The sequence below is a fragment of the Bombus terrestris genome, chromosome 1 (assembly GCF_910591885.1).
Source record: "Bombus terrestris chromosome 1, iyBomTerr1.2, whole genome shotgun sequence".
NCBI lineage: Eukaryota > Metazoa > Arthropoda > Insecta > Hymenoptera > Apidae > Bombus > Bombus terrestris.
Window position 1 is genome coordinate 4,960,034 of NC_063269.1, and position 27,942 is coordinate 4,987,975.

At 45.0% G+C, this 27,942-nt stretch overlaps 1 protein-coding gene across 11 annotated transcripts in view; it reads right to left on the minus strand.

Moving 5' to 3' along the window:
- Positions 1-25,103, minus strand: part of LOC100644355 (chondroitin sulfate proteoglycan 4) — a 33,271-nt gene extending 8,168 nt beyond the window's left edge. Inside the window, exons 1-9 of one of the 11 annotated variants that reach the window (XM_048414689.1) lie at positions 24,695-25,103; positions 21,705-22,129; positions 20,621-21,383; positions 15,563-15,726; positions 10,562-10,793; positions 4,835-5,051; positions 1,643-2,237; positions 1,208-1,462; positions 32-229 (exon numbers count right to left, since the gene is read on the minus strand). In XM_048414689.1, coding sequence (XP_048270646.1) covers positions 32-229; positions 1,208-1,462; positions 1,643-2,237; positions 4,835-5,051; positions 10,562-10,793; positions 15,563-15,726; positions 20,621-20,702 — 1,743 coding nt within the window. In that variant the 5' untranslated portion in view covers positions 20,703-21,383; positions 21,705-22,129; positions 24,695-25,103. The other 10 variants (XM_048414719.1, XM_048414716.1, XM_048414701.1 and 7 more) reach the window with 10 other exon arrangements.
- Between the last annotated feature and the right edge of the window lie 2,839 nt (positions 25,104-27,942).

Sequence of the window (27,942 nt, forward strand, 5' to 3'; positions counted from 1 at the left end):
GATAGAAGAATTATAGGTCTTTGTGTCTTACTTGAGCGAGTCGTAGCACTTTCGCGGTCGATATTTCGAGCAACGGCGGATCATTAACGGGTGTAACGTTGACGTGAAGTGGAAACCTAAGTCGCCCTCGCAGGTAGCCTGGCAACGTGTAACCAATTCCTGCCACTAATCTCACATCCAGGATCATACTGTCCTCTGTGGTTTCACTGCCATCGTGCATGTATTGTACCTGCCAAGGAGTTGCGTCACACTAATGAGACAATGTAGCCTGTGGTAGACGATGTTTCTAGTACTTATGAATATGCATGTTTCTGATCTAAAGATGCGTAAACACGCAATGATTACGATTTATAGCAACGTCGGCAAACGGTCTTTACGATTCACCGAGCATGGTAATTTTTGCAAAAACGGACAAAAAGTCGTTCGTAGACTCGCCATTAACGAGACACTTATCTCACCTTATTTCATGATTTATTCACGATGTACATGCGTCTGCAAGGAGAACTTTTCTTCTTAACGAACCAATAAACTGCCTTAATATCTTGAAACTCGTACCTTCCGCGTGACTCGCCGCTTTTAAAATTAAACTTCCTTAAAGATTCCCTTTACGCTTTCCCGTCGTTGAATCATTGCCGGCGCTAAATCTGCCGTCTGCCCGCGGTTCAAATTAATTAAAGCGGCGGAGGCGAGCTTATGAATCGACGATTAGCATACTGAATCGACGTTCGAATTCTGTCCATTCTCTGTGTATGGTTTTTTCGAAAAAAGTTTCGCTTTTTTAAACTTCGAAGAAAACGTTTAACGGATAAGCGGTTTCGGCTCGACGTTAACCCTCGAAAAAAAACCGTTAATAATAAGTGGTGGTGGTGGTGGTGTCTATAAATAGATGTAGTGTCGCTGGATAAATCGGGTGTAAGTAGAAGAAGAACAGACCGAACCGAGAGTTCCGACGACACGAGCCCACTACGCGGCCCCCCACGGTTCTAAAGTTAGTCCTTGTGCCGCGGACTATCTATAGCTCGTGGCCTTATGACAAACTGGAAGAACACGTGATTTTCCACTTTTCTTTGTGTTGCTCGAATATATCGGTTACCTGTTGGATCGTTGCCGTTCGTCGATTCATCCTTCTCACCGATCGTTCCACGTTACGATATTTCACGGATATTGGAAAACCGTTCTACGGGTACTGGTAGCAGAAACACATTACCTTATCTCGATTAACGTCTTGAAGAGTGAAGGAATGCGCGGTTCTGGTCGTTAAAAGATCCAGGGCCAAGGTACCGTACGTGGGCGGGGTTACCAAGTTGAAGATAACACCGTCCTCTTCCATCCCATATTTAGCAATGTCTAGTACCATGGCAATGTTATCGCTCGTCAGCAGCGCGTGTTCCCCTTCGGATAGTACCAAGGGCCTTAGCGAGAGTATCTCCAAATTCACGGGCAAATTTACCCTCGAGTGAACCTACGGAATTTGAAATTGAGGCGTATCACGAAGGTCCTTGCCTCTCTTCTTACCTAATTTCTCCTTGGGTGACAAGATGCGAGCGAATTGGTGGAAAAATGGAAGATATGTCGGAAGGAGGTTGAAATCCGATCGCAAAGCAGAGATGTTCTTCGGAAAGCGGAATTTGTAAACGTTTACCTTGTGATCCTCGGCGTAGTTTGCTTTGATGCACACTGGTTGGTCACAGTCGCACTTAAAAGAGCTGACACCTAGTTGCGAGCAAACTGCTTCGGAAACACAGGGATCTGCGTCGATACAGGGATATCCCCAAACGCAGCCAACGACGATACCCTGGCTGATCTTAACGTCCGGCAGACCGAGCTCCTTGTTATCCAGCAGCATATTTCGCAGGCAACCATTGTAGCTCACGTCACCGGACTTGAGGCCTTTGCCGAGCGCTCTGGCGCGTTTATTCAGCTCTGTGCCGCCTATGTAGAGGGTGTCGGCCAGATCGAGGTAGCGATTTCCACCGGAGGGTAGAGTGATCGTTTTTTCTTGACGGTCGACCGTGATCCCGATTCCGCTCGGATTGAAGTCAACGGCCACCCGATGCCACTTGCCGTCCGCCACCGGCGTGCCGTGTATCAACTCAGTCGGCCCGTTCCCTTTGTTCATCAGAAGTCGAATTTTACCCTCGAACAACTCGATCCCGAGGTAATCGGCGTACGACGATTGCCCAGTGTTGTAGAGCAGCAGGCCACTCTCGGCGCCGGTCTTCAACTCGAATTCCCATCTACGAAACAATGAAGGGAAGGGGAGGATCGATCGAAGAGGGCAAAATTGTAAAGGAAGTCGTTGGTCGAACGGCACTGTCCAACTTTACTTTACGCCAGTCGAACTCGTCAAACCGCGTTTATCCAACATACCCGGATACACGAAGCGAGCCATGGTATTTGAGAATAACGTTAAAACTCCAGTAACAACATCGCCGGTTCTATTCACGAGCGAGCTAGAATTTCGTAAATTGACTTGTTCGGATCGCGTCTACCGCCTATGAATGGGGACCCGCTAAACCGTTAAGGGAACGCCACGCGAAATTTCCACTTTCTTAACTGCTTCGGCGAAATTACCCGATCGTTCGCATCCTTTATCCTACGCGAAGTTTTGCAGGTCTCGTGCGAAATGTGTTTAACGAAATACTTGAAAATCCTCTGCTAGAACTTTATGAATTATTAGCTGGTCGAAATGGGAGCGCGTTCGAACGCTGTATTGATGCGCGATAAGAATAATCGGATGGAAACGAATTAAAAGCGGCGCGATATCATTGCCAGCGAGAGTTAAATGGATCGTGGGATAATCACGCGGCTTACGAGTATCTCGCGGTACTTTTATCAAATTGAAATTTTTTGTCAAATGTTTTCTGTAAAACTGAAAGGCGTTTCTTTTCAATTTTTAGGACTGTCGTCTTCTCGGGATTGAACGCAATGTTCGAAATGCGACGATACGTGACAAAAGATGGCGTAAATGCGCGGAAAAACACGGACGAGAGCAATGAAGACGCGGACGCGCGGAATTAATGGTCGTCCTAGATTGTTGGATTCCGTGGTGATTAACGTTTTGTTTACACGTTTCTGGTTGAATTCGGTCAGGAGTGTTTAAGAGGACCGTCTAAACGACACCGAGCGCTTTCATTTCCGCCGGCATGTTTGCAGTGCACGCCGCTCGTTCTGACGCTCCGACAGAATTCATCAGCCGTCGATGTCCAAGGATGTTCCACGTACAATACATAGAGACGAAGGGAACAGGATTGTTGGCATTGTTTCGACACTGTCGTTACCGTCGATACGCAACAGGTACCGTACCCCTTTTGTCCCCTGTATCAAGCTTCGAATTAAGAATCGTGACGAGCACGTTTTTAATTTGGAGAGACAAAGACTTCCAGGTGCCCGTCCGTTCTTTACGTCGCGTGCAATTCGAAGAAACTGTTTCAGTCCTTCGCGAAATGAATTCTATTCTATCCGAGAATATCGAGCTCGGATATTCCTGTATATTTGTTAATCGGGAAAGATAATTCGGTTAGTCGTGTTTTAATTATCGCGCGGAAGATTTTCGCGATATCGTCGTTTTAAGGGAATTTCCCTGTATTCCATACCTCTCTTTTGCATATCGTGTAAAATTCATGCACAATGATACCGATTAGAAGTTAAACGAAAGAACTATTATATGCTAGAGACACGATACCTTATATATGTACATTATGAATTGTTTTTTTACAAGTACAGTTGCCAGTAGTATTAATTTCGTAAACACTATCTTTCGCTTAACCAGAGAGAAGGAGAGAGAAAGAGAAGTTCGCCGTTGCGATTCGTGGAACCAATCAAAACTCTTATTCCTGGAACTCTTTGTTATTCCGAAAAATGAGATCAAAGTGAGTACTTCTTAGAGAACAAGAGATACGAGGAATCGCGGATATTGTTGTAACTAGTAGCGATGTCTTCGTCGTAACGCGATTGCGGTTTTTGTTTGGAGCTTTCCGAAATGCTTCACTAGCGTTCTCGCTGGCCTTTGTCGTTGAAAGTAGTACGGGCATTCGTCAAAGGTTTGCAACAACATTAAGAACATTACCCGACTAGTATCTGCTACGAAAGAAATACAAAGATACGTTCCGTAAAAGATATCTACCTTTGATATCGTCGCGATTTTACGATTATGAAACATCCTGACGAATGTTTTGCAATTTAAATTCGGAGGAAATTAAATTACCTCCGTCGTGCCGTGTTGCTAGCTCCTTCTTAGCTTGCTAAATTATTTATCCGATTATTAATGGTTCATCAAGCTCGGCACGATACGCTGGGTAACTTGTACTCGTCGATTAGTTTTGATAAGCACGCAGTCTCTCACAGACTGGCACTAACATTCACTTGGAAACTAGATTTTACATCTACTCGACGCTTTACATAGACACGCATCAAATATTATTGTTAGTCTGTATTCATAGCGGTTCATCCGTCTATCGATAATTTCTGAAACCACTAATAACAGCTGTTTGACGGTTGACGAAGCGTCACGCGCGAGGTTTGTTCGTCTACAATATCGTCCTAGGTCGATTCATTTTCTGTTACAAAATCGGCTACGTGTACGCGTGCATATCTCGTTGGAATTGACACTTACGCAGCTGAAATCGTGGCCGCAAACCGTCGCGTTTCAAAAAAGCGCAATATCGACAAGCGGTTAATAATAGAAATAACGTTCCTATTATGACAAGCCTTGCTCGAACGTTAATTAATTTGACTATCTACGGCAGGCTTAAGGCCATTTTCGAACGAGTTCCACAAGCTGAGTATTTCGACGTAATTCATACGGCGCAAAAGACCGTATTTATCTACGTACTTGGAGCCCGAGCGTGGAATAGGTCTTGGGATCGCTGCGAACGCACCATCCTCCACGAAACTAACTTCCGTGCTTCTTGTAGCGTCGAATTCCGGCGAACAGCTCCACGTAACGGCAGTCGCCTCCGACTGGCCTTTTCTCGACTTGGCGTATTCTATTACCCTGGCGCCATTGTAGATTATGTCAGCCATACAGCCTCTCAAGTAATCCGTGTGCCCTGAGAATAGAGGAACATATGAAGGAAAAGATATCGTCGACGTCGACGCGCTGTGTTCAAATTTGAAAAGGGAAACTCGCCGGCTTTCACGTGATCGACTGGAACAAACGATTTCGTTCGAGTTGTTAGCGTCGCGCGACTTTCGGATTCGGCGTTTGCGAATTCCTTTGAACGAACTGGTCGCACGAGCAAATAACGAATATTAAATTCGGATATTAAATTCGATGGTCAGGCTGATTCTTATAGTCTCGCGGAACGTAGAGAACGCGGTGGCACCCTTTGGCACCGGTTCACGAGGTATTATTCAGTGGCGGAGGTCTTCGTGAAGGAGCAGTGTAATGAAAGCGTCAGTTGCAAACCACATCGGGGTTGATGGCCAGATAATCTCAGTTTCGTTGGCTGCCAGGGAACCAACTAGGCTATCGAATCCACCTATTCCATTATACGATCGCCAAACATAATTCACGAAAATAATCGCGCTGTAATTCGGTTATTTATTAGAACGGGCCCGATCTACGTAGCAATTTCAACGAAAGGTAATTCATTTCCTGATAAAGAGAGTTTGGTGTACGATTGAACGAATCCGATTTTGTTCGCGCGTGGTGGTATCGGCCTGAAAGTTGCGTTTATAGTCGAAGCGGTTCCGTGAAAGACGACGGTTATATACCTGCGGTAAGGTAACACGAGACGCACAAGGATGCAAAAGCGTACGGCTGTTTACTGACAGGGGTTCGTGATGACATTTTCCGGTGTAGCGGTATATAAACCTCGGCAATAAACCCAGCCGTTCATAGTGCGGTAAATCGTTCATGCCGCAACCGTGCCACAGCTTCCATTCTACGTGATCCTCTCGCGTGCTTCACGATTATATTAATTGGAGAAGTTTCGAGAACGGTTTTTCCTACAGGCGGCTAAAGATACCGCGGATAACCGCAAAATGGACCGAGGTCACTGGAAAATGCCCGTTCCGAAGGGGAGAGACTGCGCATCGCTCTTGCAGGATTTTAAGGTCAATAAAATAGCCCATTACCTATCGACGACGAGGAACAAGAATCTACAGAATGAATATATACCACTACCAGCAATTTCTTGAACGGGACCGTTCAAGGGGAGCGGTACGTTCGGAATTTTGAGTGGCCCATATGGATAGGCCCATTCCCTTCTTTAGAAGATTCCGAATTAGATGTCCTTCTCGAGCTGTAAACCTAATAACTCCGAGATCAAGTAAAAAACCGCGAGAAACATATTCATGAAAATATGGAATTTTTTGGGGCGGCAAATAAGTCGCTCTACCACTCAGGTTGGCAAATAATTCGGTGCGCCGCTCAGGCTGGCAGGGTGACACCCAGCATGGTGACACCTTTCGGAAAGAAACAAGGCCTGATGCTGGGCAATTCAGAGCGCAACAGGACCAACGGCCGCTATTGCACACAAAGCGCCGACAATATCAAAAGGACAACTTCGGAACGATACAGCATCGGATAAAGATCGACACAATGAAGCAGGATGGCTACATACGCATGCAGCTGTAAATCCTAATCCACTGCATCCAATCGAATGGAAGGAATCTGAACAAACGGAGGATAGGATATCTCTTATCTTGCCTTTCGCGGATAATTGAGCCAAGAGATTCTGCTCTAACGAGACGACGAAGAGTCCATGGGCCAAGGCAGTACAAGCACCACGGATCATCACCAAGAAAATGCGATTCGGACGGGTCATGGGGGGAGCCCAATTAGCTATAAACATCTTTCACATTTGCACGACGGATCTACAAATGGATCTCGCTCGCGTTTGTTTTTGTGCACGTGGTCGCGGATGAAACGCGGAATAAAACGCTCTACAGAGATTACAGATACAAGGAGTTCCGCTTTACTCGACGACTGGTAATTCGTATTCGTATTCATTTATAGAAAGGGGAGTAGTTTTCGCTGCATAATCGAAGAAAATAACGACGAGAGGGAGGGAGGGGGGGGGAAGAGAGAGAGAAAGAGGCAGCGATAAAAAATATTCTGCAGTGGGTTTTATATGTATCGCGATATTTCGTCGCTGCGGAGACGGTGATATCGGAATGTTCGCGGATGAAAACGATTCGCCGTATTCGCGGTCGTGAAGCCGAGCGACCATAAAATAAATAATTTCCCCTGTCGCCACATTCAAGACTGTTCAATTTATTTGGACGTAACCGTGATCGAATGTTTCGCGATAGAACATTGACACCGACATCTCGGTATATACTTTTATTGATTTCCCGGTATCGGATGTATGTCTAGTGGGGAGTGTTCTCTATATTTTCGCGTAGCCACGGAAACGTCACTCGATAAACGAAATTCATGCTGAGAATTTTATTTTCAATGCTGCCTATATAACGGGAAGACCCGAGTGAAAAGTTATTTTAATGTTTAGCTGTTTTATCGTCGTTGGCTTAATCCGCGGATAGTCGACAGAAGGAAGCATCCGAGTCTCGCAGTTAGATTAACAGTCTATACCGTTTTCATGCATATTTCAACAAGATGGATGGAAAATGAAAAGTCGCCGCGATTCTAACTTTACGCGAGCTCTTCTACGGTCTGGTCGCATAGAAGCGACTTCGTAGGATCGTTCCGACCTTTCTTCTTAAAATTGCGCACGAACACGAGAACTCTGTATACGAAAAACGAACGAACGAATAGTCCGAGAGTGGCGCGACGTAGACGGTCTGTTCGCCATTTTCCTCGTTCTTTATTCCTCGACTCGGGGAATTTAGCGGGGTTCGCGGGGTAGCAGGAATTAATAAGAGATCCTGGAGGGGTGGCGGGTACGGTTATGTCGTACCATGGGGTACAAATGAATTGTCATGAATATGTAAATTGAATTTCGAGCTGGTCGTCGAGCGTTGCACGAGATGCTCGAGGGAATAACGGCGGGGAACGAGCGTCACCGGTACACTCTCTGTTTGTACTGATCGTATTCAATTTGGAACGCGTCACCTCGGTCACCTTCCGATGAATTTTTGCTTTTTAACCAACCGGTCTCTATCGCTGTCACTGTGCTCTTGCGATCCAAGTTATTGCCGTTTTAGCTTCAGGCGAACCATACCGTTCATCCTTGCGCTGTGATTTAACCCGCGGAAATAGCTGCGAGAGATACGCAACAGAGATACCAGAGACAGAGCTCGACCGCGCGGAAGTCTGGTGGAATTCGCGAGCAGCAAAATTCATAACATATATTTCTCGCTTGGATTGTTTCCCATCGAGTATAATCTTGTTGGAGCTACTTAGATATCATCTGCATGCTTCGATCGGAGTGAAAGGAGTAGCTTCTCATTCTCGAAACCGGCCTTTCTGTCGGTCAGCTATACGCACCGTACACATCCAATTTACGATTTCACGATCCCGATTAACGGGCCGGCTATTCCGGTAAGCTTCGATAATTTCATCTTGTCGGGGAAGGAGATCGATGATCGATCCGTCAGCGACTAGAAATTAGGTTTAGAGAGTACGGCCAGTGTCGTGGTGTCCTACTATCAGAATATTCTCCGTGCTAATCTTGCTCAATGACCGTTGCTGATGGTGCGCACGTCAGTGATGGATGGAGTAAATATCCCCCATGACGTACACTAAATAATATTTCACTAGATCGATGTCGAAAGATACAGACTGGCTATTTGATATATGAGGCGAATCGCTGTTTTAATTGCTTGCTCCGTTTCCCTCACGATTGCCTTATCGATTTGCTTCTGTATCGCTGTTTATCGTTAAACACCGAACGTCGATCGAGATCGAAATCGAAAGTTTTTATCAGTGAAATTTCGTTGCTACTAGCACGAAAAATACTAAAATTCTCTTGAAAAATTTTCGTATCTTTTTGTCCTTCGAATTTAACGACGAATAATGACTATTCGAGGATATTCCAGGTCACTCAAAAATACTCGAGAGAAAACGAAGAGAAATACGCGAGTCGTGCGTTAATTTTTATAAAAAAAAAAGAAAAAAAACCAGCGATTCTAACGATTGCTTTCGAGTGATTCATCCTGTATTTTTACTTATCTACGTAATCGTCGTTTGCCGTTTTCTCTTTTTCTTTCTGACTGGTACGATATATCATCTACTTCACAATTAGTACAACAGTAGAAGAATCGCAAAAACAGTTTGCAATCGAGAATTCGTAAATGGAAATATTTTTCGCGGATCCGCTCGTACCACAAGAAATAATAAATAGAAACACTGGGCTACCGAATCGTGGGATCCGTTGTTTCTATTGTACGTAGAGCGAGAAAATCTCTGCAATAGAGTAGATATTTTGCCGCAACAAACGCAATACGAATATTTAAATCCAACTGGTTGTTGCCGGGCCGTGATCACGTAACACAAACCTCGGGCCGTCTCTGTATAATCCGTTTGCAGTTGTGAAAATATGAGTTTTTATACGAATGGCGTGTGGAATCGAAGTGGGGCTTGTCAAATCTAGTTTCACTCGACCGCGTCAATGAAATATTTTTCGTCGAACGTCCTTATATTGTTTTTCTATTTCAATTTCGGCCGTGACGAATTTTATCGTTGGGGTAGTAGTAAAAATTTATCAGTGAAAATCTTGCTTGAAGGTAGCCTCGTAGACGATACTCGTAAATTTTCACTCCGATAGATGTTAAAGGCTGTGTTGGCGATCGTTCAACCGAGCAAAAGGAAACGAAACCGTAGTCTTGTTCGATTTAAAGAAGAAAATGGTTTAAGATATTTGTAACGTAACTGTATCTATCGAAAGTAAAAGACATTGAAACTCGAGAGTCATGTTCTCCATGCGTGTCTGAGATTCTCTATGAAGAAATTTCGTAGCTGTCTGCACGTGCTCGTATTAACGAATAATTCAGAAATGGACGTAACGACACCTTCGCGTTCTAATGTACACGGCAATTTCGATGCGGAGATTACCGATATTACGATATTTCACGTTACTTTTAGTGGGAAACGGCTGGGCAAAGACTGACCTTTTTTTCTGAAAAAAATTCTCTTAATCATTTTACACTACATATTAGTTTTTTAAGAACTTCGTAAGAACGGTTCTTTTGCAATTCATCAAAAAGTTATTTTTGCAACAGCTCGGGATGCAGCATCTCTATAGGGATTACGCGTTAAAACTTACAACTTTGAAGATGAATATTTCCATTTCGCTAAGGCTAGGCTCTCTAAACATTGAATCATGTATATCTATACGTCTGTATACATATATACAGATAATATGTTAAACAACGTATCGTTAAAATTTCAAAGAAATTACAAGAAAGTCGCTCTACGTTATAAATATTTTAAACGAGAAACGTTAAACGCTGCGAAGTAATTGCACGGACTATCACGGGTTGGCTCGAGGAAAAAATATTTGTCTTCTCGATGTAATTGAGAAACTTCATCAAAATCGATGCGTGGTAGCTGGTGCGGTCCTCGCGTTGGAAACGAGGCGTAAGTTAGTAAGCTAGTGCAGTCACGTGGCGCGACGATTTATCCGAGTGAGTCAAGCTTGCCGGTGCGTCTTACCTAGAAATAGCTCGTTAAAGTCACCCTGTCCCCCGATGAAGACTCCGTAGTGTATATTCAGTTCGAAGAAACGTCCTGGTAGAAGGGACTTGGTCGTGTGTATCACGTCAATCTGTAGCGTGATATTCGCTTCTCGTCTCGTCAGGTTTACCTCGTGCCAGCTCAGATCGTTCAATGTCAATCCACGAGCACTGGCCATCTCGCTTTCACCTGCGCCTAAATTTATGTGAACCTGTGAAAAAATCAAAAGAAACGATCTTCATAAGTCGTTCGACTAATGACAAATGGAATTACATGGACTTCGATGCTCGGCCAAAGTCGAACAACTTTCTTCCAAGGATAATTACTCCTTGCTGGAAATTCAGATAAAGCGATTCATAGAAGGAGAATTATTCTTTCGATGGTGCACAATTTTGGGTTTACGTGCTCCTATAATCTCGGAAGAAACGCGACTGTGAAAAGATTTAGATTTTCTGCGGTTAGCTCGTGCTAGTAATACTTTTTGAAATTTCTCCGACAAGCGGGGCGGAGAGAAACCCTCGGCGATTCAACGTCCCATTTTTCATCCTACTTTAACAAGAATCACATCCTCGGTTCATGCATGCGTAGTGTAAAAGGATACTCTAGAAACGTATTAAATATTGATCTTCCTCAGATTGTCATCTATTGCTCGTTTATCAGACTCTACCTCTAACTAGATGGCACGTAATCGGATTTTCTGAAACCTGTGGGAGAGTTTTTGAAAAGCTGCGAAGAACACATACCCGAGAACATAATTCATAAAGAATAGCAAGGAGGGCAAACAGCTCGCCGCATAATCCTTCCCTTATTTAGGAAACTTACTCGCGCCGACTTCTTGACTCCGGCATCTAAGTAAATTAGAATAAAAATTAGCATCTATTTACGTAACACTTGCTTCGCTTAAAATCTGCAAGGAACTGTCCATCCGGTGAAAAAGGAAAGCGACCACGATAATCCAGGTACCGGTTAAAAAGAAACGGTTGACATAGTAGTCTAGCTAGTGCATTTTATTAATCCAAAGCTCGACCCTTTTGCACAGGTACCCGGTACGACGCCACAAACGGGCAGGGATTACGCGAAGCTTTTTTTTCCGTTTTGCGGCATCTTGGGTCGACATTATGAGACTGGTTCGAGTAATGCATTATCGAGTTAGGATGGTACACGACGCGCTTTACCGAGGGACGACGCGGCAGCCTCTGATAAAGAGTCTTTAATCGCGACCTAAATCGACCGATCGAGACTTATAGCGACGTCTTCGATGTAACTCCCACGATCTCTTCGTCGTTGATCTTGAACAGGGGAACGAACCACCGAGACAGCCGTGGTAGAATCGTACCTTAATGAAAAGTCGATCGTTCGCAGAGGCGGGTCGAAATTACGAGGTTGCGCGATTGGCATCGAAGCCGATCGTAACACCGACGCTTCAGACGGTCTCTTCTCGTTCTGCGATCGATTCCGTAATAAAGGCGTGAGCTTTTGCGAGTTGCAAGTTCAGCCGGTAGTAGCGTGATGTCCGATGACTATGCAGGAACCCATTAATATGTATAAGCGCGAGAGACACGACACTTCGTTGAGTGTAAACGCGAATCTATACGTTTCGAAGGTCGAAGAGACGACCACGTCGGTGCATTATCGATGCAGCACCGGTGATTGGAAAGGGAACAATGACAAATATTCGACTGGTCGATTACAACCAGGAGAAAAAGGATGATATTTTTCATCTCTCTCTCTCTCCCTCTCTCTCTCTCTCTCACACATTCTGGCCACCAGACCGAATTCGGAACTGCGTGCTTCGGCGGACATCGAATCGTTTCGACGGAATCTCGATATAAAGCAAACGATGCACGTTTGATTAAATTCATAGAGATTTTTCGTTCATTTGGTAAATATAAACGCTGTAACGCGCGATAGAATAAATTTTCATGCGAATTTAACGTGCTGCTGAAACAATCGGAAGTAAACGATACTTTTCGTCGATGAGCTCCAATTTCCGAATAATTGAATAACCGTGAAGATGGAAAAGATTTTAAACGAGTAAAACCACGAAGCGAGAGCCGAGGCAGATCCTACAGCGTACCGAGGCATACAAGGCTGAAACGATTCCATTGCACTTTTTGCTCTCTCGCTTATCCCCCTTCTCATCCTCTTTAACGATCTTCTTAACAAATTTAATTAAGCTCAGACACCACCTACCCGTCTTCTCATGGTTCGGCCTGTGGACTTAACCCTTCGCGAAATTAGATTCGCGCGGTTTTCACCTTGGATCCTAGCGCTCCATCGAGAAACGGCATTTTCTTCGTCCTCTAATGCACTTAGACGGTATTTCAACACTCTATCGCGATACTGGATTACCCTAGTCATCGTCTTAAGGTTGTCGCAAAAAGGCTCAGGTTCGACCATTTAAATTTCCTGCAAGACAGCGGACAGTTACGTTCACGCGTTAACCATTGCGTAGTAGTATCGAAGAAGTCAGTTGCTCTGTAATTTTCTCTACGTTTCCGAAAGATTTAAGACGAGTCCAGAAGGGAACTGCTTTCACGACGTTCTAGATTTTTAGCTGAATTATAGCAATTCGCATTTCCAGGGTCTCGCTCGGCCAGCTGAATAGGCTGATCGGTCTGCAATTTTCTGGATTTATTAGAGTTCGCGAAGGAACTGGCGCTTTCCTCGTTTTTCTTCCTCGCTGAATTAGATCGAATTAGAGTTTCGTTCGAGAATTTTTCCTCTCGTATTCGTATAATCGCGCGATATGGTACGTTGGCAGTTAAATGTTCGCCACAGACGTCAAGACTGTTTTGTCTGCCCGGTTGCTTATTGTTTGCGTCTCTTCCCTTTATGTAGCTTCTTAATTGAGAGTTACACGTTCGCAATTTCTAACGAAGATTCATCGTCGGTGAAACGTGGTTTGTGTTACGATCTCGTTTGCGTCTATCGATTCACGTTCGAACGCGTTTACGAAGGATGAGAGACACGAAACGCGACTTTCGCTAATCGCGTTAACCCAAGTTAATGCCAGAATCGGTCTAAAACGTTCAATCAAGAACGATACGCGTCACCGATTCAAAGTTTGCAAATCCCCTCTCGCTAAAGAATATTAATGTCCCTTGTCTGAGGCCAGGTAACAATAACCGCTGACAGACGATTAATAGCCAGCGCTCTGTAAATGTTTCGGGCTTTCGCGTTTGTTTCTACTTATCAAGCGTTTGCATCGTATGAACGCGATCGCTGGATATAATATATTCGAATTAAACGTAACGAGCGTAGCTGGATTAACAACTGGTTCCTATTTATCGTTAGATAGTTGTACGCATTTTGTGGTGATGTTGCTCCTATTCGTCATACTTATAGCGATTCTTCTCACGGATTCATAATTTGTAACTAGAGCTCGACGACGATTACTATCTAAGAGCAAAGTGGTCCATCTGGGCACTGTCGTCCCACGTGCATCGTTGTTCCTCGTAATGCAACCTGGTACGTTCGTTGCAGCCGTTTAATTCCTCGGCAACGAGCATTCGTTTCGGGCCGACGTCGCGGCGTCACCGGCGATCGTTAATAACCGTGCACGTTCATACGAGCACCGAGAATTCGTGGTTGAAACTCGCGTCGACTGAATCCTTAACGATCGGTACGCTTCAACGTGTTACAGCAAAATCATCCGGAAGCAAACAAGCATAAAAGTTTCCGACAAAACCCGCGACGGCACAAATTATGAGGTATAATCGCGACCCGACATAATTGAACGAAACGATCTCGTGTTCCTCCATACTTCTTCGTTAGACTGTGCGACATGGAACGCTGGTTTTTCTTTTTCTTTTTTTTTGCTAAGTTAAAACGCAACGATTCGCGTTAAAAATTTCGGCGCCGATCGCGTTTTAACGACAACCATGGAAGAACAGCTTTCACGATTATTCGCAAATAGAAATTTTCACGGCAGTTTACAGAGGATGTTGCTTTGAAATAAATTACAATATTTTATTTCATGTGACGTGCGCGTGAAAGTTAAATCCCAGCGTGTCATATTTAATTCAATTAAAAATAGTCGCCGGCTCGCGAGCCGCTATTGTATTTTTGAGACACGCGGCGAAAATTGCTCGTCTCGTGAAACGGCGATCGATGGGTTGTAATGTCGTATTGTTTATTTCACCTGGTATAAAGCGATCATTCCGATGCGGTAGTTACGCGATGGATTATTAACTACAACAAAATCGTGTCGTAGCAGTATGTATTTTATATCAAAGTTTACGCTGAAACTCATTATTGGCTTGGCGCGTTTCATGCCCGGCTGATTCAGAGAGAACTTAATGCCCTGGAATTGATTTAAACAAAGTCAAAGGAAGGCGTTAACTTTGCTCGAGAGTGAATTTTACGAACGCTTTTTACGTAATGGGAAAGGGAAAGGGAGAGAAAAATAGGCAAAGAGAAGAAAAAAGATGGTTGTTTTCTTCTTTCGCCGATAAATGTTATTCTGCCATGAGATGCATCGATCTGCCCTGTTTCTCCCCCTTTTAACGTGAGGAGCACGAGCAACGGCGTACATAAATAAGATGTTTTTACTTGCGGAGTTTTAATGGTTCGAATAAAACGGGGCAACGATGCGACGTTAAAATCACGGTTTTTATCGAAGTTATAAAACCAACCGGTAAAACGTCATCGTTGGACGTGTGCATGAAAATCGTATTTCACCTTTCGCATTTTTTATGGCTGTCGTGGTGTAGTGTTTTAGCTCTATGCGTTTCCCCTTCTCTTTTTTCGTCCTTTTTTCTATGTATCAAAGCAAGCCTAATTTCTTAGCTCGGTTGTAGAAAGATAGAGAGTCAAAGAGAAAGAGAGAAAGAGAGAGAGAAGGAGGGACAGGAAGAGAGGGACGTAAGTCTGACTGTCGCGTCGGACTGTAGCACGTGCGGTTGGTTAACGACGAGCGACCACGGAGCTCCAAACAGAAAGCCTATTAATAGAAGTAAGCATTGAGGGCAAACGAACCTTCAATCTGCCGGCTTCGAGTTTGATCAGGCAGTAATCCGTCTTGCCAGCGGCCAATAGCAGCATAGCGTCCGCGAGATGAGTTCGAAACCGGAAGCTGATGTCAGTCGCACCCTTAGCTTCTTGTACCGGAAGATGAATGTAGCTCGCACCATAAAATGACACTGTAATAAATTTGAAAAATTTATTGTTCCTTCCGGGTGGCAATCGTTCAGCTATCGATGCGTGAAATATGAATGTATAGTATATGTTTGCTCGTTTCTTTGTACTAGGTTACTTAGGAGGTGTATACGCTTTGAACACGTTCATAGGCATACACGTTTCTGCTTAAAACAAGCTGCAAAACGTAGAGCGTATTTTTACAGACGCATAAACGTACAGTTTAGTTTCTTAAAATCGTTCCTTAAAAGGATAGGATTTAAAAGAGGAAAACGACACGATAAAACGGAAATATAATCGTATCGGATTTGTTATAAATAATGGTAGGTAATCTCGTTGTTGATATGAAAGTTTCGACTTGAATAAAAAATAAGGTAGGTTGAGAGAATCGGATCGAGCGTCGTTAGAAATTAAGGTCGTTTAAATGACATGGGAGTTATCGAGGTCGTTTCATTGGCGGTCAAGGTCATTTCGGATCACGACAATGTATAGCGGTCGATCGACGAACCAATAGAATCTGTGAAACAATTGGATACCCTTGTTTGCGCATATTTTCCGTTCCCTTAATTTTGTTGGGGATGAATTCTACGAATCGATGCGAACATTGCAAATAAACGGAAACTTTAGAAATTGTTGATTATTCCTTTTCTGCGTTTCGCGGAGGAACGCACGCGTTGTTTGTACGCTTTTCCATTTTATCGATAAAAATGTTCGTTTTGAGCGCGTCGCTTTATATCGTAGATGTTTAAGCGATTTAATTCCTCGAACAATCAAATTGAATTTGATATTCGATTTTGTCGAACCTCGGTATGTTTCAACGTTTTAATTTTCGCCTGTTTGTTCCGTACATATCATTCGTATAAAAATTTCATACACGACGAAACGTTATTACAACCTTGATAAATAATTTGCGTTGAGGAATGCGATCAGACGCGTAATGGGTGTTTTCGAGAAAATTCTGTATATATGGCACAGTTCGGACAATTTTTTTCACCCGGTAGAATAAGTAATAATTTCAATGTAGATTTTTATACGATAATTGATCGCTCTTAATAACGTTAAAGCCTGCTTATAAACTATTTATCATTTGCTTGTGAATAAAAGGATCGTGTGATTTTTATCGATGTAAAATATTCAGCTGCTGAGCGTTTGCAATCGTATCAAATTGGATTCTTACATGTTTAATTTAAATTGTCGCGGCGGAGCCTCGCAAAATATGGGGAATTTTACGGAAATCGAAACAATTGCGAAAAGAGGACTACAGCCGTGGCAAATAAACGACCGATGCCGCACCACGACGGAGCAAAATTTATTTGACGTTGTCGATCGTTATGATTTGATATTTTTCATCATTCGATATACTTCGATCGTGTCGAGCACGGAGAAAGAGGACAACGTAATGAAGAGAAGAAGAAGGGATAAAAGAGAAGAAAGAAAATACAGTAGGCGATTGAAAAGGTTGGCAAGACCGATGAATGAACGACTTCAACTCCTTTAAACGACCGTTGAAGGAGAGATCTCGTATCTAGCTGTATACCGAGAAATCGGACGTCCTCTTACACCGAACGTTGAGACTTGTAAAGAGTTTATTTCCCAGTGGCGTGTAAATGATCTAAGAAAGCGGTCGAGTACGTAGAATAACCGCACGGGTCATTAACTACGTAGGATCCTCTTTTTCTCTTTCTTCGGGGCCGTTCTTTCATCTCTGTTTCTTTCTCTTCGCTTTTCTTTTCCTATCATCGTCGAACAGCGCATAAAAGCATTAACGTCGACAGCGAATCGTTTTCATCGATTTCGGGTTACCGTGTAGATCGTAATATTGTTATTCACGCATAGACTATTCCTGTAGCTTCGCATCGCGGTTGAATGTAGTTTGGTTGGCGATGGCAGAGTTCAGCGACGATACCGTACGACACTAACGCCTGCCCGTTAACCAGAATCCGTGGATTTTTACGCACGGGTTTTATTGTTTTCACGGTTCGAATTTATCGGCGCAAGGCACAACCTAGAAATAACGAGGTCGAGATCCTTATCCAACTACAAGCAGATTTTCTCTTATCGGAAATGTTGATCGATCGCTAATTACCAAGATAATAGGGCAGAGAAATGGCGCAAAGTCAGTCGCTTGGGGGTAGCGTTTCTGCAAGCCAACCTCACATCTGACCAATAAACGTCATTCTTAGCTAATACTTGACGTCGGACGTGTTCGTGGAATCGTAGCGAACTCGGCCTTGTCTCTTCTTAACTCGCGTATTACGAATGGTAAAGCATCGAGCGGCTGTCGCATCGTATTCGTCTTCTTTTCGGTAAAGTAATCCCACGTTGAATTCGAGACGAGACAAGATGAGACATGTACACGGTACATAGTCGAGTGGTAGATCTGTCCCGTCGGTGGAATTGGTTTTACTCAGCGATGCACCTGTCGGTTCGAAGTTTCCAACGAACAACTATAGCAGTCTATAAAGCACAGATGAGCTGGATAAACGGGAAGGTGACTATGACGATATTGTTCTTGCATCGCGATTCCGTTTTTGTCGCGTCGACGGATTCCGGTTTTCAATGGAGCGCGTGAAATGCGTTGGATTAAGATGCCACGTTTCACGGTATTCTCGATTTTCCGCGAATCGACGCGCGAAATTTCCGCATACCGCATTGAATAGAGATTTCGGCTTTTCAACGATGATTGGCCGTTAAACGGCCAGTCGTATTTAATTAACAAAATCTGTCGATACGCTCCTTTCGACTGAGAAAGCGTCGACTGCTCGAAAAACGGACGCTTTCGAATCGCGGGCCAAGCGTCGACGCAGCATTAATTTCCCAGTAAAATGATGGATTAGTGAAATGGAACGCGAGATAAACGGGAAATTGATTAAACTCGTGTTGCTATTGCTATTTCCATCATGGTATTTCGATGTTCGGCTAGATTGCCCTCGACGTTCGGCTATTACAGAAATACGTAGCCGAGGATCAAGAATGGTTTCTGTAAAATCGATAGCGATAAATTTCGTTTTCGACTCAGTTACAACGAAAAATAGCAGGTAATTGTTTTTCAAGCTTCGGCTAAAAGTTTCTACCTCATATAATTCGATCGTTGGCGTTCGCAATATCCGCTAAACGATGGATTAGCCGGTTAAATGAAAAACTGATTACACCTTGTTGGTCGATGGGCAAACTTCTAGCTATCCTTTCTTCGTTTCTTCCTCGTATCCTTTCGCTAAAATTTAATACCCGATCAAAGTCACGAAGTGAGTAGATGAAGCACAGTTTACGTAAAACTGATAACCCTCGCGGATGTTGGCGGTTATACGCAAATCCGATGCGCGCCGCGTCCTTCTCCAGTCAACGTTATTTTAGATGGAAGGTTTCGAAAATCTGTTAATCGGTCAAGTTCGTACTTTGTTCGTCGAATGATCGACGCGTATGCTCTATACGAGGATTAATCGAAGCTTTATCGGTGCATCGATGATCGGTTAGTGATGCGTAGCTTCGAATAAAGAGATGGATACGGTGGCTACTTCCGTTTTTTTACGCGCTCCATCACAGTCGTGTCAAGATGAAAAATCGCGATTCCACGTTTTCAACTCGATCGTCGTTTCTTCTTTCCCTCTCTCACCGCTAAAATTAAATCTCCCGAAAGGTTCGTTGTCTCTGTGTATCGAATCGTTAACTATAAATCGTTCAAAAGGAAATAGAAAGAAAAGACGACGTCATACGGATAAACAGTGGCCACTGAAAGTAGTTCGATCCACTTAGATCCTTTTTCTATTTATAACGAACGTAAATAGGCCCATGTTGTTTCGATAAAACAAAGAAAGTGCAATGACGCGCCGTGTGTATAACTGGATTTCGAAAAGCATAGACTTGGGTTAGGTTGGTTCTCGGCTACAGAACGTAAATAAGTCGATATCGATCTGATGCTGTTCATGTGTCGTTAAGTGGGCGGTAGCCATAAATAGGTAAGAACACAAGACGAAAATCACTGTATCACGGACTGTATCGTGGCAATTAGAGACGATCGAAACCGCGGCTGCAGATATCATACTTTGGTATTTCATCTGCGTCACCGTGAACCGAGCGAACCATATCTCATATTATTACGTTATTTCTCTTTGCTATAATTTTCGCGAAACGAAACGGGGCAAACTAATTTTGTAATAAATATTTGCAATTAACCGTTCCATATTTGCTGTTTCGTTTACTTTGTCATCCAATAACAGCGAAATATTTTTTAGTTCTGACGCGATTGATGATTCTAATTAAAAACGGCCAGATTCCGTACGAAGTGATACTTCGTCGTCGTTGTTCATTTGCTTATTTCTCGATACTTTCGGTCAACAGTTTCTGAATTACTGTCAAAATGGAAATTTCTCTCGCGATATTATCCGCGAGAAAATAATTGGATCCTTGAAAATTCATTTTTACGCGCGTAAAGCCTCACGGTGCACTTTTTCTTTGCACATCCCTTTTTCTCTTGTATCGCAATTGTATCGTTGAAATTTTTACGTCCTTTCGAAAGAAACGAGCAAACGTTCGACGAAAAATTATCGTTAAAAGGATACACGCGAGCTTCGTTGATCCAGGAATCGTTGGAAAATAAGAACCGTTGGATCGACTGATCGTAGAACGAGCAAGCCGTATCCTCGTGTTTACGACTGGCGCGTTTTCGTTGGTTATTAAAAGCGCAGTGGTAGATCGTTGGACCATTGAAAAAGAGGTCGGTATCGGTGATATAAGTACATTCGCGGCGGCCACTCGTTTCGCTGACCATAAAAGTTAATCTCTGTCGATGTTTGCCGGTTTTCCATCGTGCATCCCTGGATTTACGATCGCGCGATGGTAACAGCCGAAAGCAAAGCTCGCGTTTCTTTCGTCACCGTCCAAGTGACGTCTATACATTACCTTTTTCATCTGTTTGGCAATAACCCAAAAGAGAGGCCGTTACTGCTAAGAACATTAGCAGCTCCATGTCGTTGAGAAACATTAGGCTCCTTCCTGGACGTTTCCTTTTATATCCTTTCTCCTTTCCTGCTTTCTCGTTTTTTCCCGATTGGAATCTGCAGACTGCACCACGTTTTTCGCTCGCCACTATTTCCTCCGGTTCGTTTCGCTCGCGAAAAGGAAGGAAAGTCTGCGTACGCTTGCGAAACAACCCGACCGGGGATATCGCCACTTAAGGGATATCGGAGCCGCGTGACGAGAATTACGACAGACTATTTACAGGCCGGTTAAGACTCGGGCGTACTCTTTCCATCCATTTGGGAGCGTCGATCGTCACGCGCAGTCACGCCGCTCGAATCACCACCGTTTCCCGTATCGTTCTCACGTCAACGTTGATTCGCTGATGTCGACGTCGACGAGGCAAGCGGCGACGTTTCGTTTGTTGGCAATGGTCGCGCGTTTTAGTCAACGTTCACCGGTCACTCGCCTCTATTTTCGTGTACGAATCAAAAGGCACAACCGTCAGGCCGAAACAACACGGAAACGGTGATCGGCGTAGCTCGTTTCGTATAAAAGTGTAAAATCGAACGGTGTTGTTGCGAGTATCGGTTCGACCACGTTCCGCTCGCTTCTGGCTGCGTTCTACCCTTTGACGTCGTTCTGGCTGGCATCGTGCACGTACACTCTTCGTTTCCTTTTCCTGCGCCGGCGAATCCGTTCGTTTCTAAAAGGATACCGGGTCACGGCTATAGAACGACACCTACGTTCGCTTAGCCACGATTTAATCAGCAGAACGGTTTTCAGATTACGCGACGTCTATCGTATACTCCAGCTGACTCTATTCACCGACCACTCGTTTTACTCGCGAGACGCTCTTACGGTTAAAGCTTTTCTTCTTGCTCGAGAAAGGATACCGTGCGGTCCGCGTTTGCCTCTTTTAACGAGACTCGTTTCGCTAGATCTGATCGGGATTGTACTTCTTTCTCGAAAGACGTTCATTCGCGGCAAATGTCTCATAAAAGAGACGAAACATTGAAACTTTTACCGTGATGTTCGTGTTCGCCGAACCGTCTAATTCATCGTCGTCAGGACGGTCACGTCCGCGTGTTTCTTCGTGTAGAGACGACACGATCGCGACTGGAATTTCATCTTCCGGAGAGGAATCCGCTCGCGTCCGACGATGTTTTGCGACTTTTATTTCTCAATTGGTACTGATGTATCTTCGTGTCAAAAGGTTTTGAGTACACGATGCTGAAATTATAAACCAGAGCTCTTATTGTACTGCTCGGAGAGCTTGTTCTGATTTTTCGTTGGTTTATTTGCTTCTAGGACCCGTCGAGCATTTAAATCCGTTGAAAAAGCTCGGAGCTTCCCCTTGACGACGATAACCTCGAACGCGAGCGGATTTTTAGCGGTCGATCGATTCGAATTGCATCGGAACGGAGAAGGAGAGTTTTGCCACCTGGCAATCTAAACATTTAAACAAGCTAGTTAATCCGGCACTTGCCACCCTCTTCTCCACGCTCTCTTTGTCTCTCTCTCTTTCGCGGTGTTTCCCCGTTTTTCTTTCGTCGTGATTCGGTTTGCTTTCACGCTGTGAAGAGTCTCTCGCTAGACGCGCCAAGCGAAGGAAGAAAGCGCCGGTCGGACCGGTGTTTGATCCTGGCGCGAGGTTGCGTTTTCGTTTCTACGAATCTCATTTGCAGTGACCGATATTCGGAACGGTCGACGATTCTCGAGTGCCGGAAAAAGAAAGAAAGAAAGAAAGAAAAAAAAAAAAAATAAACGGACAAGTTGGATCGACGTAGCACCCGGGCCATATTTTTCTCACCCCTAACCCTCCCCCGAATTGTTCTCCCCGATGGTTCGTTCCGACACAACGCTCGACGCCAGAACAAAAATAAAAAAATAAAAGAGCGCGTAGTTTGGCATTTCTATTCAACGAGAAAGAGTAGAGTACGACGGGAAACCATCGACCCTCTGTGTTCGTCTGTCCCACGGTTACCGATATTCATTCCCGCGCGATCGAACGGCACCGGGAACACGCGCAAGGCCGCGGATCCAATTCACGAAATACCCAGAGAATCTGCTGCTGTCTGTTCTGACCACGAGTCGAACAATCGTCCGCGTTTCCATGGAAAAATTCTCTCTTCCTCGACCTTGCTCTCCGTGAATATAAATATTTCACGGGATGGAAAATAGAGGAGGCTACCAGGTATATCTCACTGCGGAACGAGATCATTGCCGATTTTGCGGAGTCTATCTATCCTCTTTACGCCACGGAGATAAATGTTTGCCGGAGAGCCTTAAACCGAGATAAGGAAATGTACGCGATATCTTCGAAAAGTCGTAAAGTCCGTGGATTTCCATAATGCAAACTTGCTCGATGTATATGCGCGTATAGTATGCAGACGCGTATACACAGCCGTCTGTACATGCTCGTCCGTATCTTTTTTCTTTCTCGCGGAAGAACTGCAGCATCAAACCGAGTTCCGATATCGGAGAATCGGTAATGTTTACAACGTATTTACGATTGCTCGCCGCCACCCAAGGGTTTCGTACCAGGGAGAAAGAGAAAACGCCGCTATCGATACTACACTCTACTTTCGTCTAATGTAACAAGCTTTCGAACAATACGCTTGTTCGTATACCGCCAGCCACTTGGCCTCTCCGATAAAAAGATAGTCTCTGTTTTACCTCTTTCTATCCTGGCCTTCGAGGAAGCAGACAGCGTGGAGCAGTCGATGATTGTGTCCGCCGCGTCGCGTAATCGATCATGATGTTACGTTTAATCCAACTCTTACGAACTACCGGCGGCGTGGAAATTTAATGTCAGATCGTTCAGAGAAATGGGAAGAAAGGAGAAACGGTTCGACGTCGTAATATAAATGTACCCTTTTTCCAACGAGTTATCGCCTGCGGGCATTTTGCTACGCGAGAAGACTCGCGTAAGTAAACGTTGAAACCGCGCGAGCTTCGAGAAAACCGTTGAATTACGATTTCGCAGACGATCAACGTTCAACCTTTATTCGATGAAATGCCTACGAGGTACGATTCTCATCTACGGAGCCGGTCGCGTACCGAGTTCTCTCGTGGATCGTGATATTCGAGGAAAGTCGTCGCGAGCGTAAATCATAGCGACGTAAATATTGGTTTCGTTCCATCTTCGCGCGCAGGCGAATATATGTATTATACTTGGAGCGGATTTTTTGCCGTAAAACGATTCACGAACATTCGTCTGGCTTTGGTCGGAACGGAGACAAACATCGGTCGATCTCGCCGATTCTTTTTTCATCGTGGCGAATTCGCGATTGCCTCGCAACTGGTTGTTCGACCCGTCGATTCGCGTACGAACGTGCATCGAATCGCGAATTCGAGCCGAGAGCCATGGGAACGAGCGCGACTCGGCCAGGACGTCGTATTCCCCGTTTTCGTGCCGGCTCTATCGAATCTCTTCGTTGTCGCGTTCGCGAAACAGATACGCACGGACGTCGGATGGACGTGGACCCTTTCGGCGAAGCACGCACTCGAAATCCATACGATGGACAAGAAACACGCGTCCACGCACGCGGCAACTCTGGCGGAAGAGAAGTGGCAGCGGAGACCGCTCGGTTCGCGCGTACCAATGCGCTACCGACAAAAAAGAAATTATACAGCACCTCGAGGAGCTGGACCGAAATTTGCATCCGCGAACCGTGACTGGCGCTCGTATATCCTACTCGGTTGGCGAGAAAGTCCGTGGACCCGTGTAATGGCTCACGTACGTGAACCCGAGCACGCGGCTGAAATTTAAACCGTCACTACCACCAGCATCCCTGGTATCACTGCCGCCGCCGCCACCACCACTATCATCATCACTACTACCACCACCACCACCACCACCACCACTAGAAACACTACCACCACTGTGTCCAGTATCGCGGCATGCAATATCACTACCCACCCTTCGCCTTTCACAGTGTTGCGAAAGCGAGAGAGAGAGAGAGAGAGAGAGAGAGAGAGAGAGAGAGAGAGAGGAACACAGAGAAACGGTACAGGCAAGCAAAGATTCGGAGGAGACAGGTTGACTAGCCCAGACCGGCGTCGATGTTCGTACGAATGTAGAATTCACGCAGAGAATCGAGCTTCGTACATTGCGGTGACGTGGAGTTTCGATGTTTCGATCGTTTCTCTTCCGAATGTTCCGGTTGTTGTCGGGATTTTACCGTATTGGTCGCAACAGTTTCGTTGGATATACCGAAACGCCAGCAAGCGTCCTCGTAGCTCCGTTTTCACTCGTAGCCGTAGCACGCACCGTACCGACCGAAGGGAGGCAACGAGCGTGCGTCCGACCGACCAACGGAGGAACAGAGAGGGTTGCAAGTGAGACGAATCGAGAGAAGAGCAGCGTGCTTCGACCGGGCGTTCCTCGGTCCTCCTCTGCCGCACGACGACTGAATCTTCGGGGTGGACTGGGGAGGCTGCGCGCAGGGTCGGCCCCGCTCGTTCCGGCACCCCGGCTCTCCTTTCCTTCTCTCTCTTTCTCCCTTCTTCCTTCTCAACCTTCTCAGTCGCGTCTGCTTGACATTTCCTCCTCCCGAGCGATAGGTATTCGATCCCTTCTGTCGCGAATTTTTAAGCAATTTGCTTAACGATACACGAAAATCCGGCATTAACGCGACTTTGAGAGCGTCGCCAGGCATTTTAGATGCGTTGACGAATTTGGCAACGTTAAAGGACCGTATTGCTCGGAAAGTATCGCAGACCTGAAAGGTAGATCTTTCACACGTTACGGTACAAAGATACCGCAACGCAGGCACGTCGAATTTACGTTAAAATTGTTACTGTTTGGTTGGTTCGTGCCAAGCTTTCGAGATTCCAAGTATTTTTTTTCCAAATGAAGAGGTTACTCGAGTCTTTGAAATTTGTAAGTCTTGAAATTAATTCTATAGAATGGAATTCGCAGCTACGCGAGATTTATCGCATATTGGAATCGAGTCGAGCTCCGCCTCTACCCTCTTTGCCTCTCTTCGACCAATTTTTCGCTCCCTTTTCGTTCTTTTTCTCCTTCCCTCTTTATTTTCTTACGTGTCTCATTTTCCCGCATCGTTCTCGTCTTTTTTTTCTTGCTTGTGTCGTTACGTTTCTCTCTTTGCTTCCTTTTCCCGTTCTTCCTCTTGTTTCCTGGTTTTCTCTCAATTTCTTCATTCCCTGTTCTTCTCTTTTCCTCGTTCGTTTTTCCTTCCCTCGTTCATCTCCCTGTCTCGTCTCTTTCTCCGTCTACCACTTTCCTAGTAGATAGCGACGATGGTGGTAGGAGGAGGGTTGGAGGTAGCGGCGGTGGCAAGCCGAACTACGAGGTAGATAGGGATGCTGCTAACTTTTAGGATTTCTCTTTGTAGAAAGACGCGTTTATCTCGGGTTCAAAGGCAGCTGGAATTTTTAGCCGCGTTACACCGAATACCGGCGGTACTTTTTTCTGAAAAGGTCGTCCATGAATTTCTACTATTTCAAAATTTATGCCGTTTTCCTCCTCCGGTCCGAAGATTAATAGTCGAACAGCGAGTCGGAAAGAAAGGGACACAGACGACGACGACGATCTGCGTTCACTTGGCGACGTGCATCCACGTTTTTTCCAATTACATTTACCTATTCCCTTTGACTCGCGCCACGAAACAATCGCGGTTCCTTTTTATTTTCTCTTTTACTCAGCGCGGTGGTTAATCGTACTCTCCGCGGGCATTTAACGATAACGGACACTGTTCGAATGGAAAGAGAGTGGCTAAGAGAGGAAGAGGCAAATCGGCGAAGCTGTACTTGTCGAAAGTTGTCCAATGATATTTTTCTGACTCGATGGCAGAGTCTCGATTTAAGGGTGCGGGGTGGCTAAGACGTAAAAGATATGGAATAAATCGAGTTGACATGGCTTTTGGATCGCGAGATAATTCGACGATTACCAGGCTAAGAAGGCCACGAATTTCCAGACTCGCACTCGGCGTGACTTTACGAGTGTACGAAGTAACGCGGAGGGAAATTTTTGTAAGACCAGAGCGAGCTACCGAGATGATGCTCGTTCGCGTTCTCAAGAGGGCCGTTTCCGTTCTCTCGAGTGCTTATCTTCACGAATCGCGCACGTACGGCAATTTCAGGCAAATTGTTTGTAGCGAATCGTCTGCGGGTTCAAACGAGCCTATTATACTACTCGAAATGCGTTTATCCGTTTCTCTTCGCGATCATATTCCGCCGAATCGAATTCTTCGAGTTGCGAGGTCGCTCTGTCGTAAAATAGAGGTTGCTAGTTCCCTCCTCCCCACCCCTCTCCGTAGCATCTACACGTTTCACGAATCGTTACATACTCCTGTAATACGATATCGGTAAATTACACGTAACATTCGCGAACGTGTGCCCTCGTTAAAAATTCGGTCGAATGGCAATCGTAACTCGTAAAGCGTAAATGTTTTCAAAATGCAAGCCGTTGGAAGCTACATTTATTGCGTATCTATTGGTACATCGATCGATGAAATTTCGTCGTATTTCCGTATGAATCACGGCCGTGCAGCAAATACATTGACAATACGCCGGATCGTTCGTGGCATTTCAAATATTCATCTCTCGACACGCAGATTGAAAGTACGAGTATAGTCGCTCGACGGCTTGTTTTTCGGAAAATTAACGAGCGCTATTAAATGCGTTCCGGGGTAGTTGTAGCGAGCCGTAATTAACACATCGCGTATGAAACAAAGCGATTTGCAAATATTTGGCAATTTCGAATATGACCGAGCCACGTTCGTGCTTATAACATGCTACTCGGACGTGACACGGTCACGTGGCTGAAAATCTGCTCATCCGCGGGCATAGTTCGCAACGTTCGTCACGCGTCTACCGATTTCTCTTGTCGATACTCTTTGCTTTTCTTATGATTCGCAGCCAGCAAGTATCGACCGGTCTTCTTCGGGAAACTTTCGTCGCGCAAACAGATCTCCTTATGTTGTCAGCGAAGTACATAACGGGTTGATTTATATACCGAGCTTCTCCGCCTAGTTTCTTGCTATACGGAAGAACAGATATTTTCGTTCTCTCATTCTGAAATTGACTCGCCCCGGGGGATGCATCGTCTCGAACAAGGCAATACAAACCGATGCACCGAACACGGAATACGTTCCGCGATGCGATACGACTTCGGCGCGGCCGCGTCGCGCCACGCCGAGCTTGTCGCAACTCTTCTTATTTCATGGCGCAACGGTTCTTTCGTTGCTCCGTTTTATCTATTTTATACGATTCTAGTTGCGTTTAACGCGATGCTC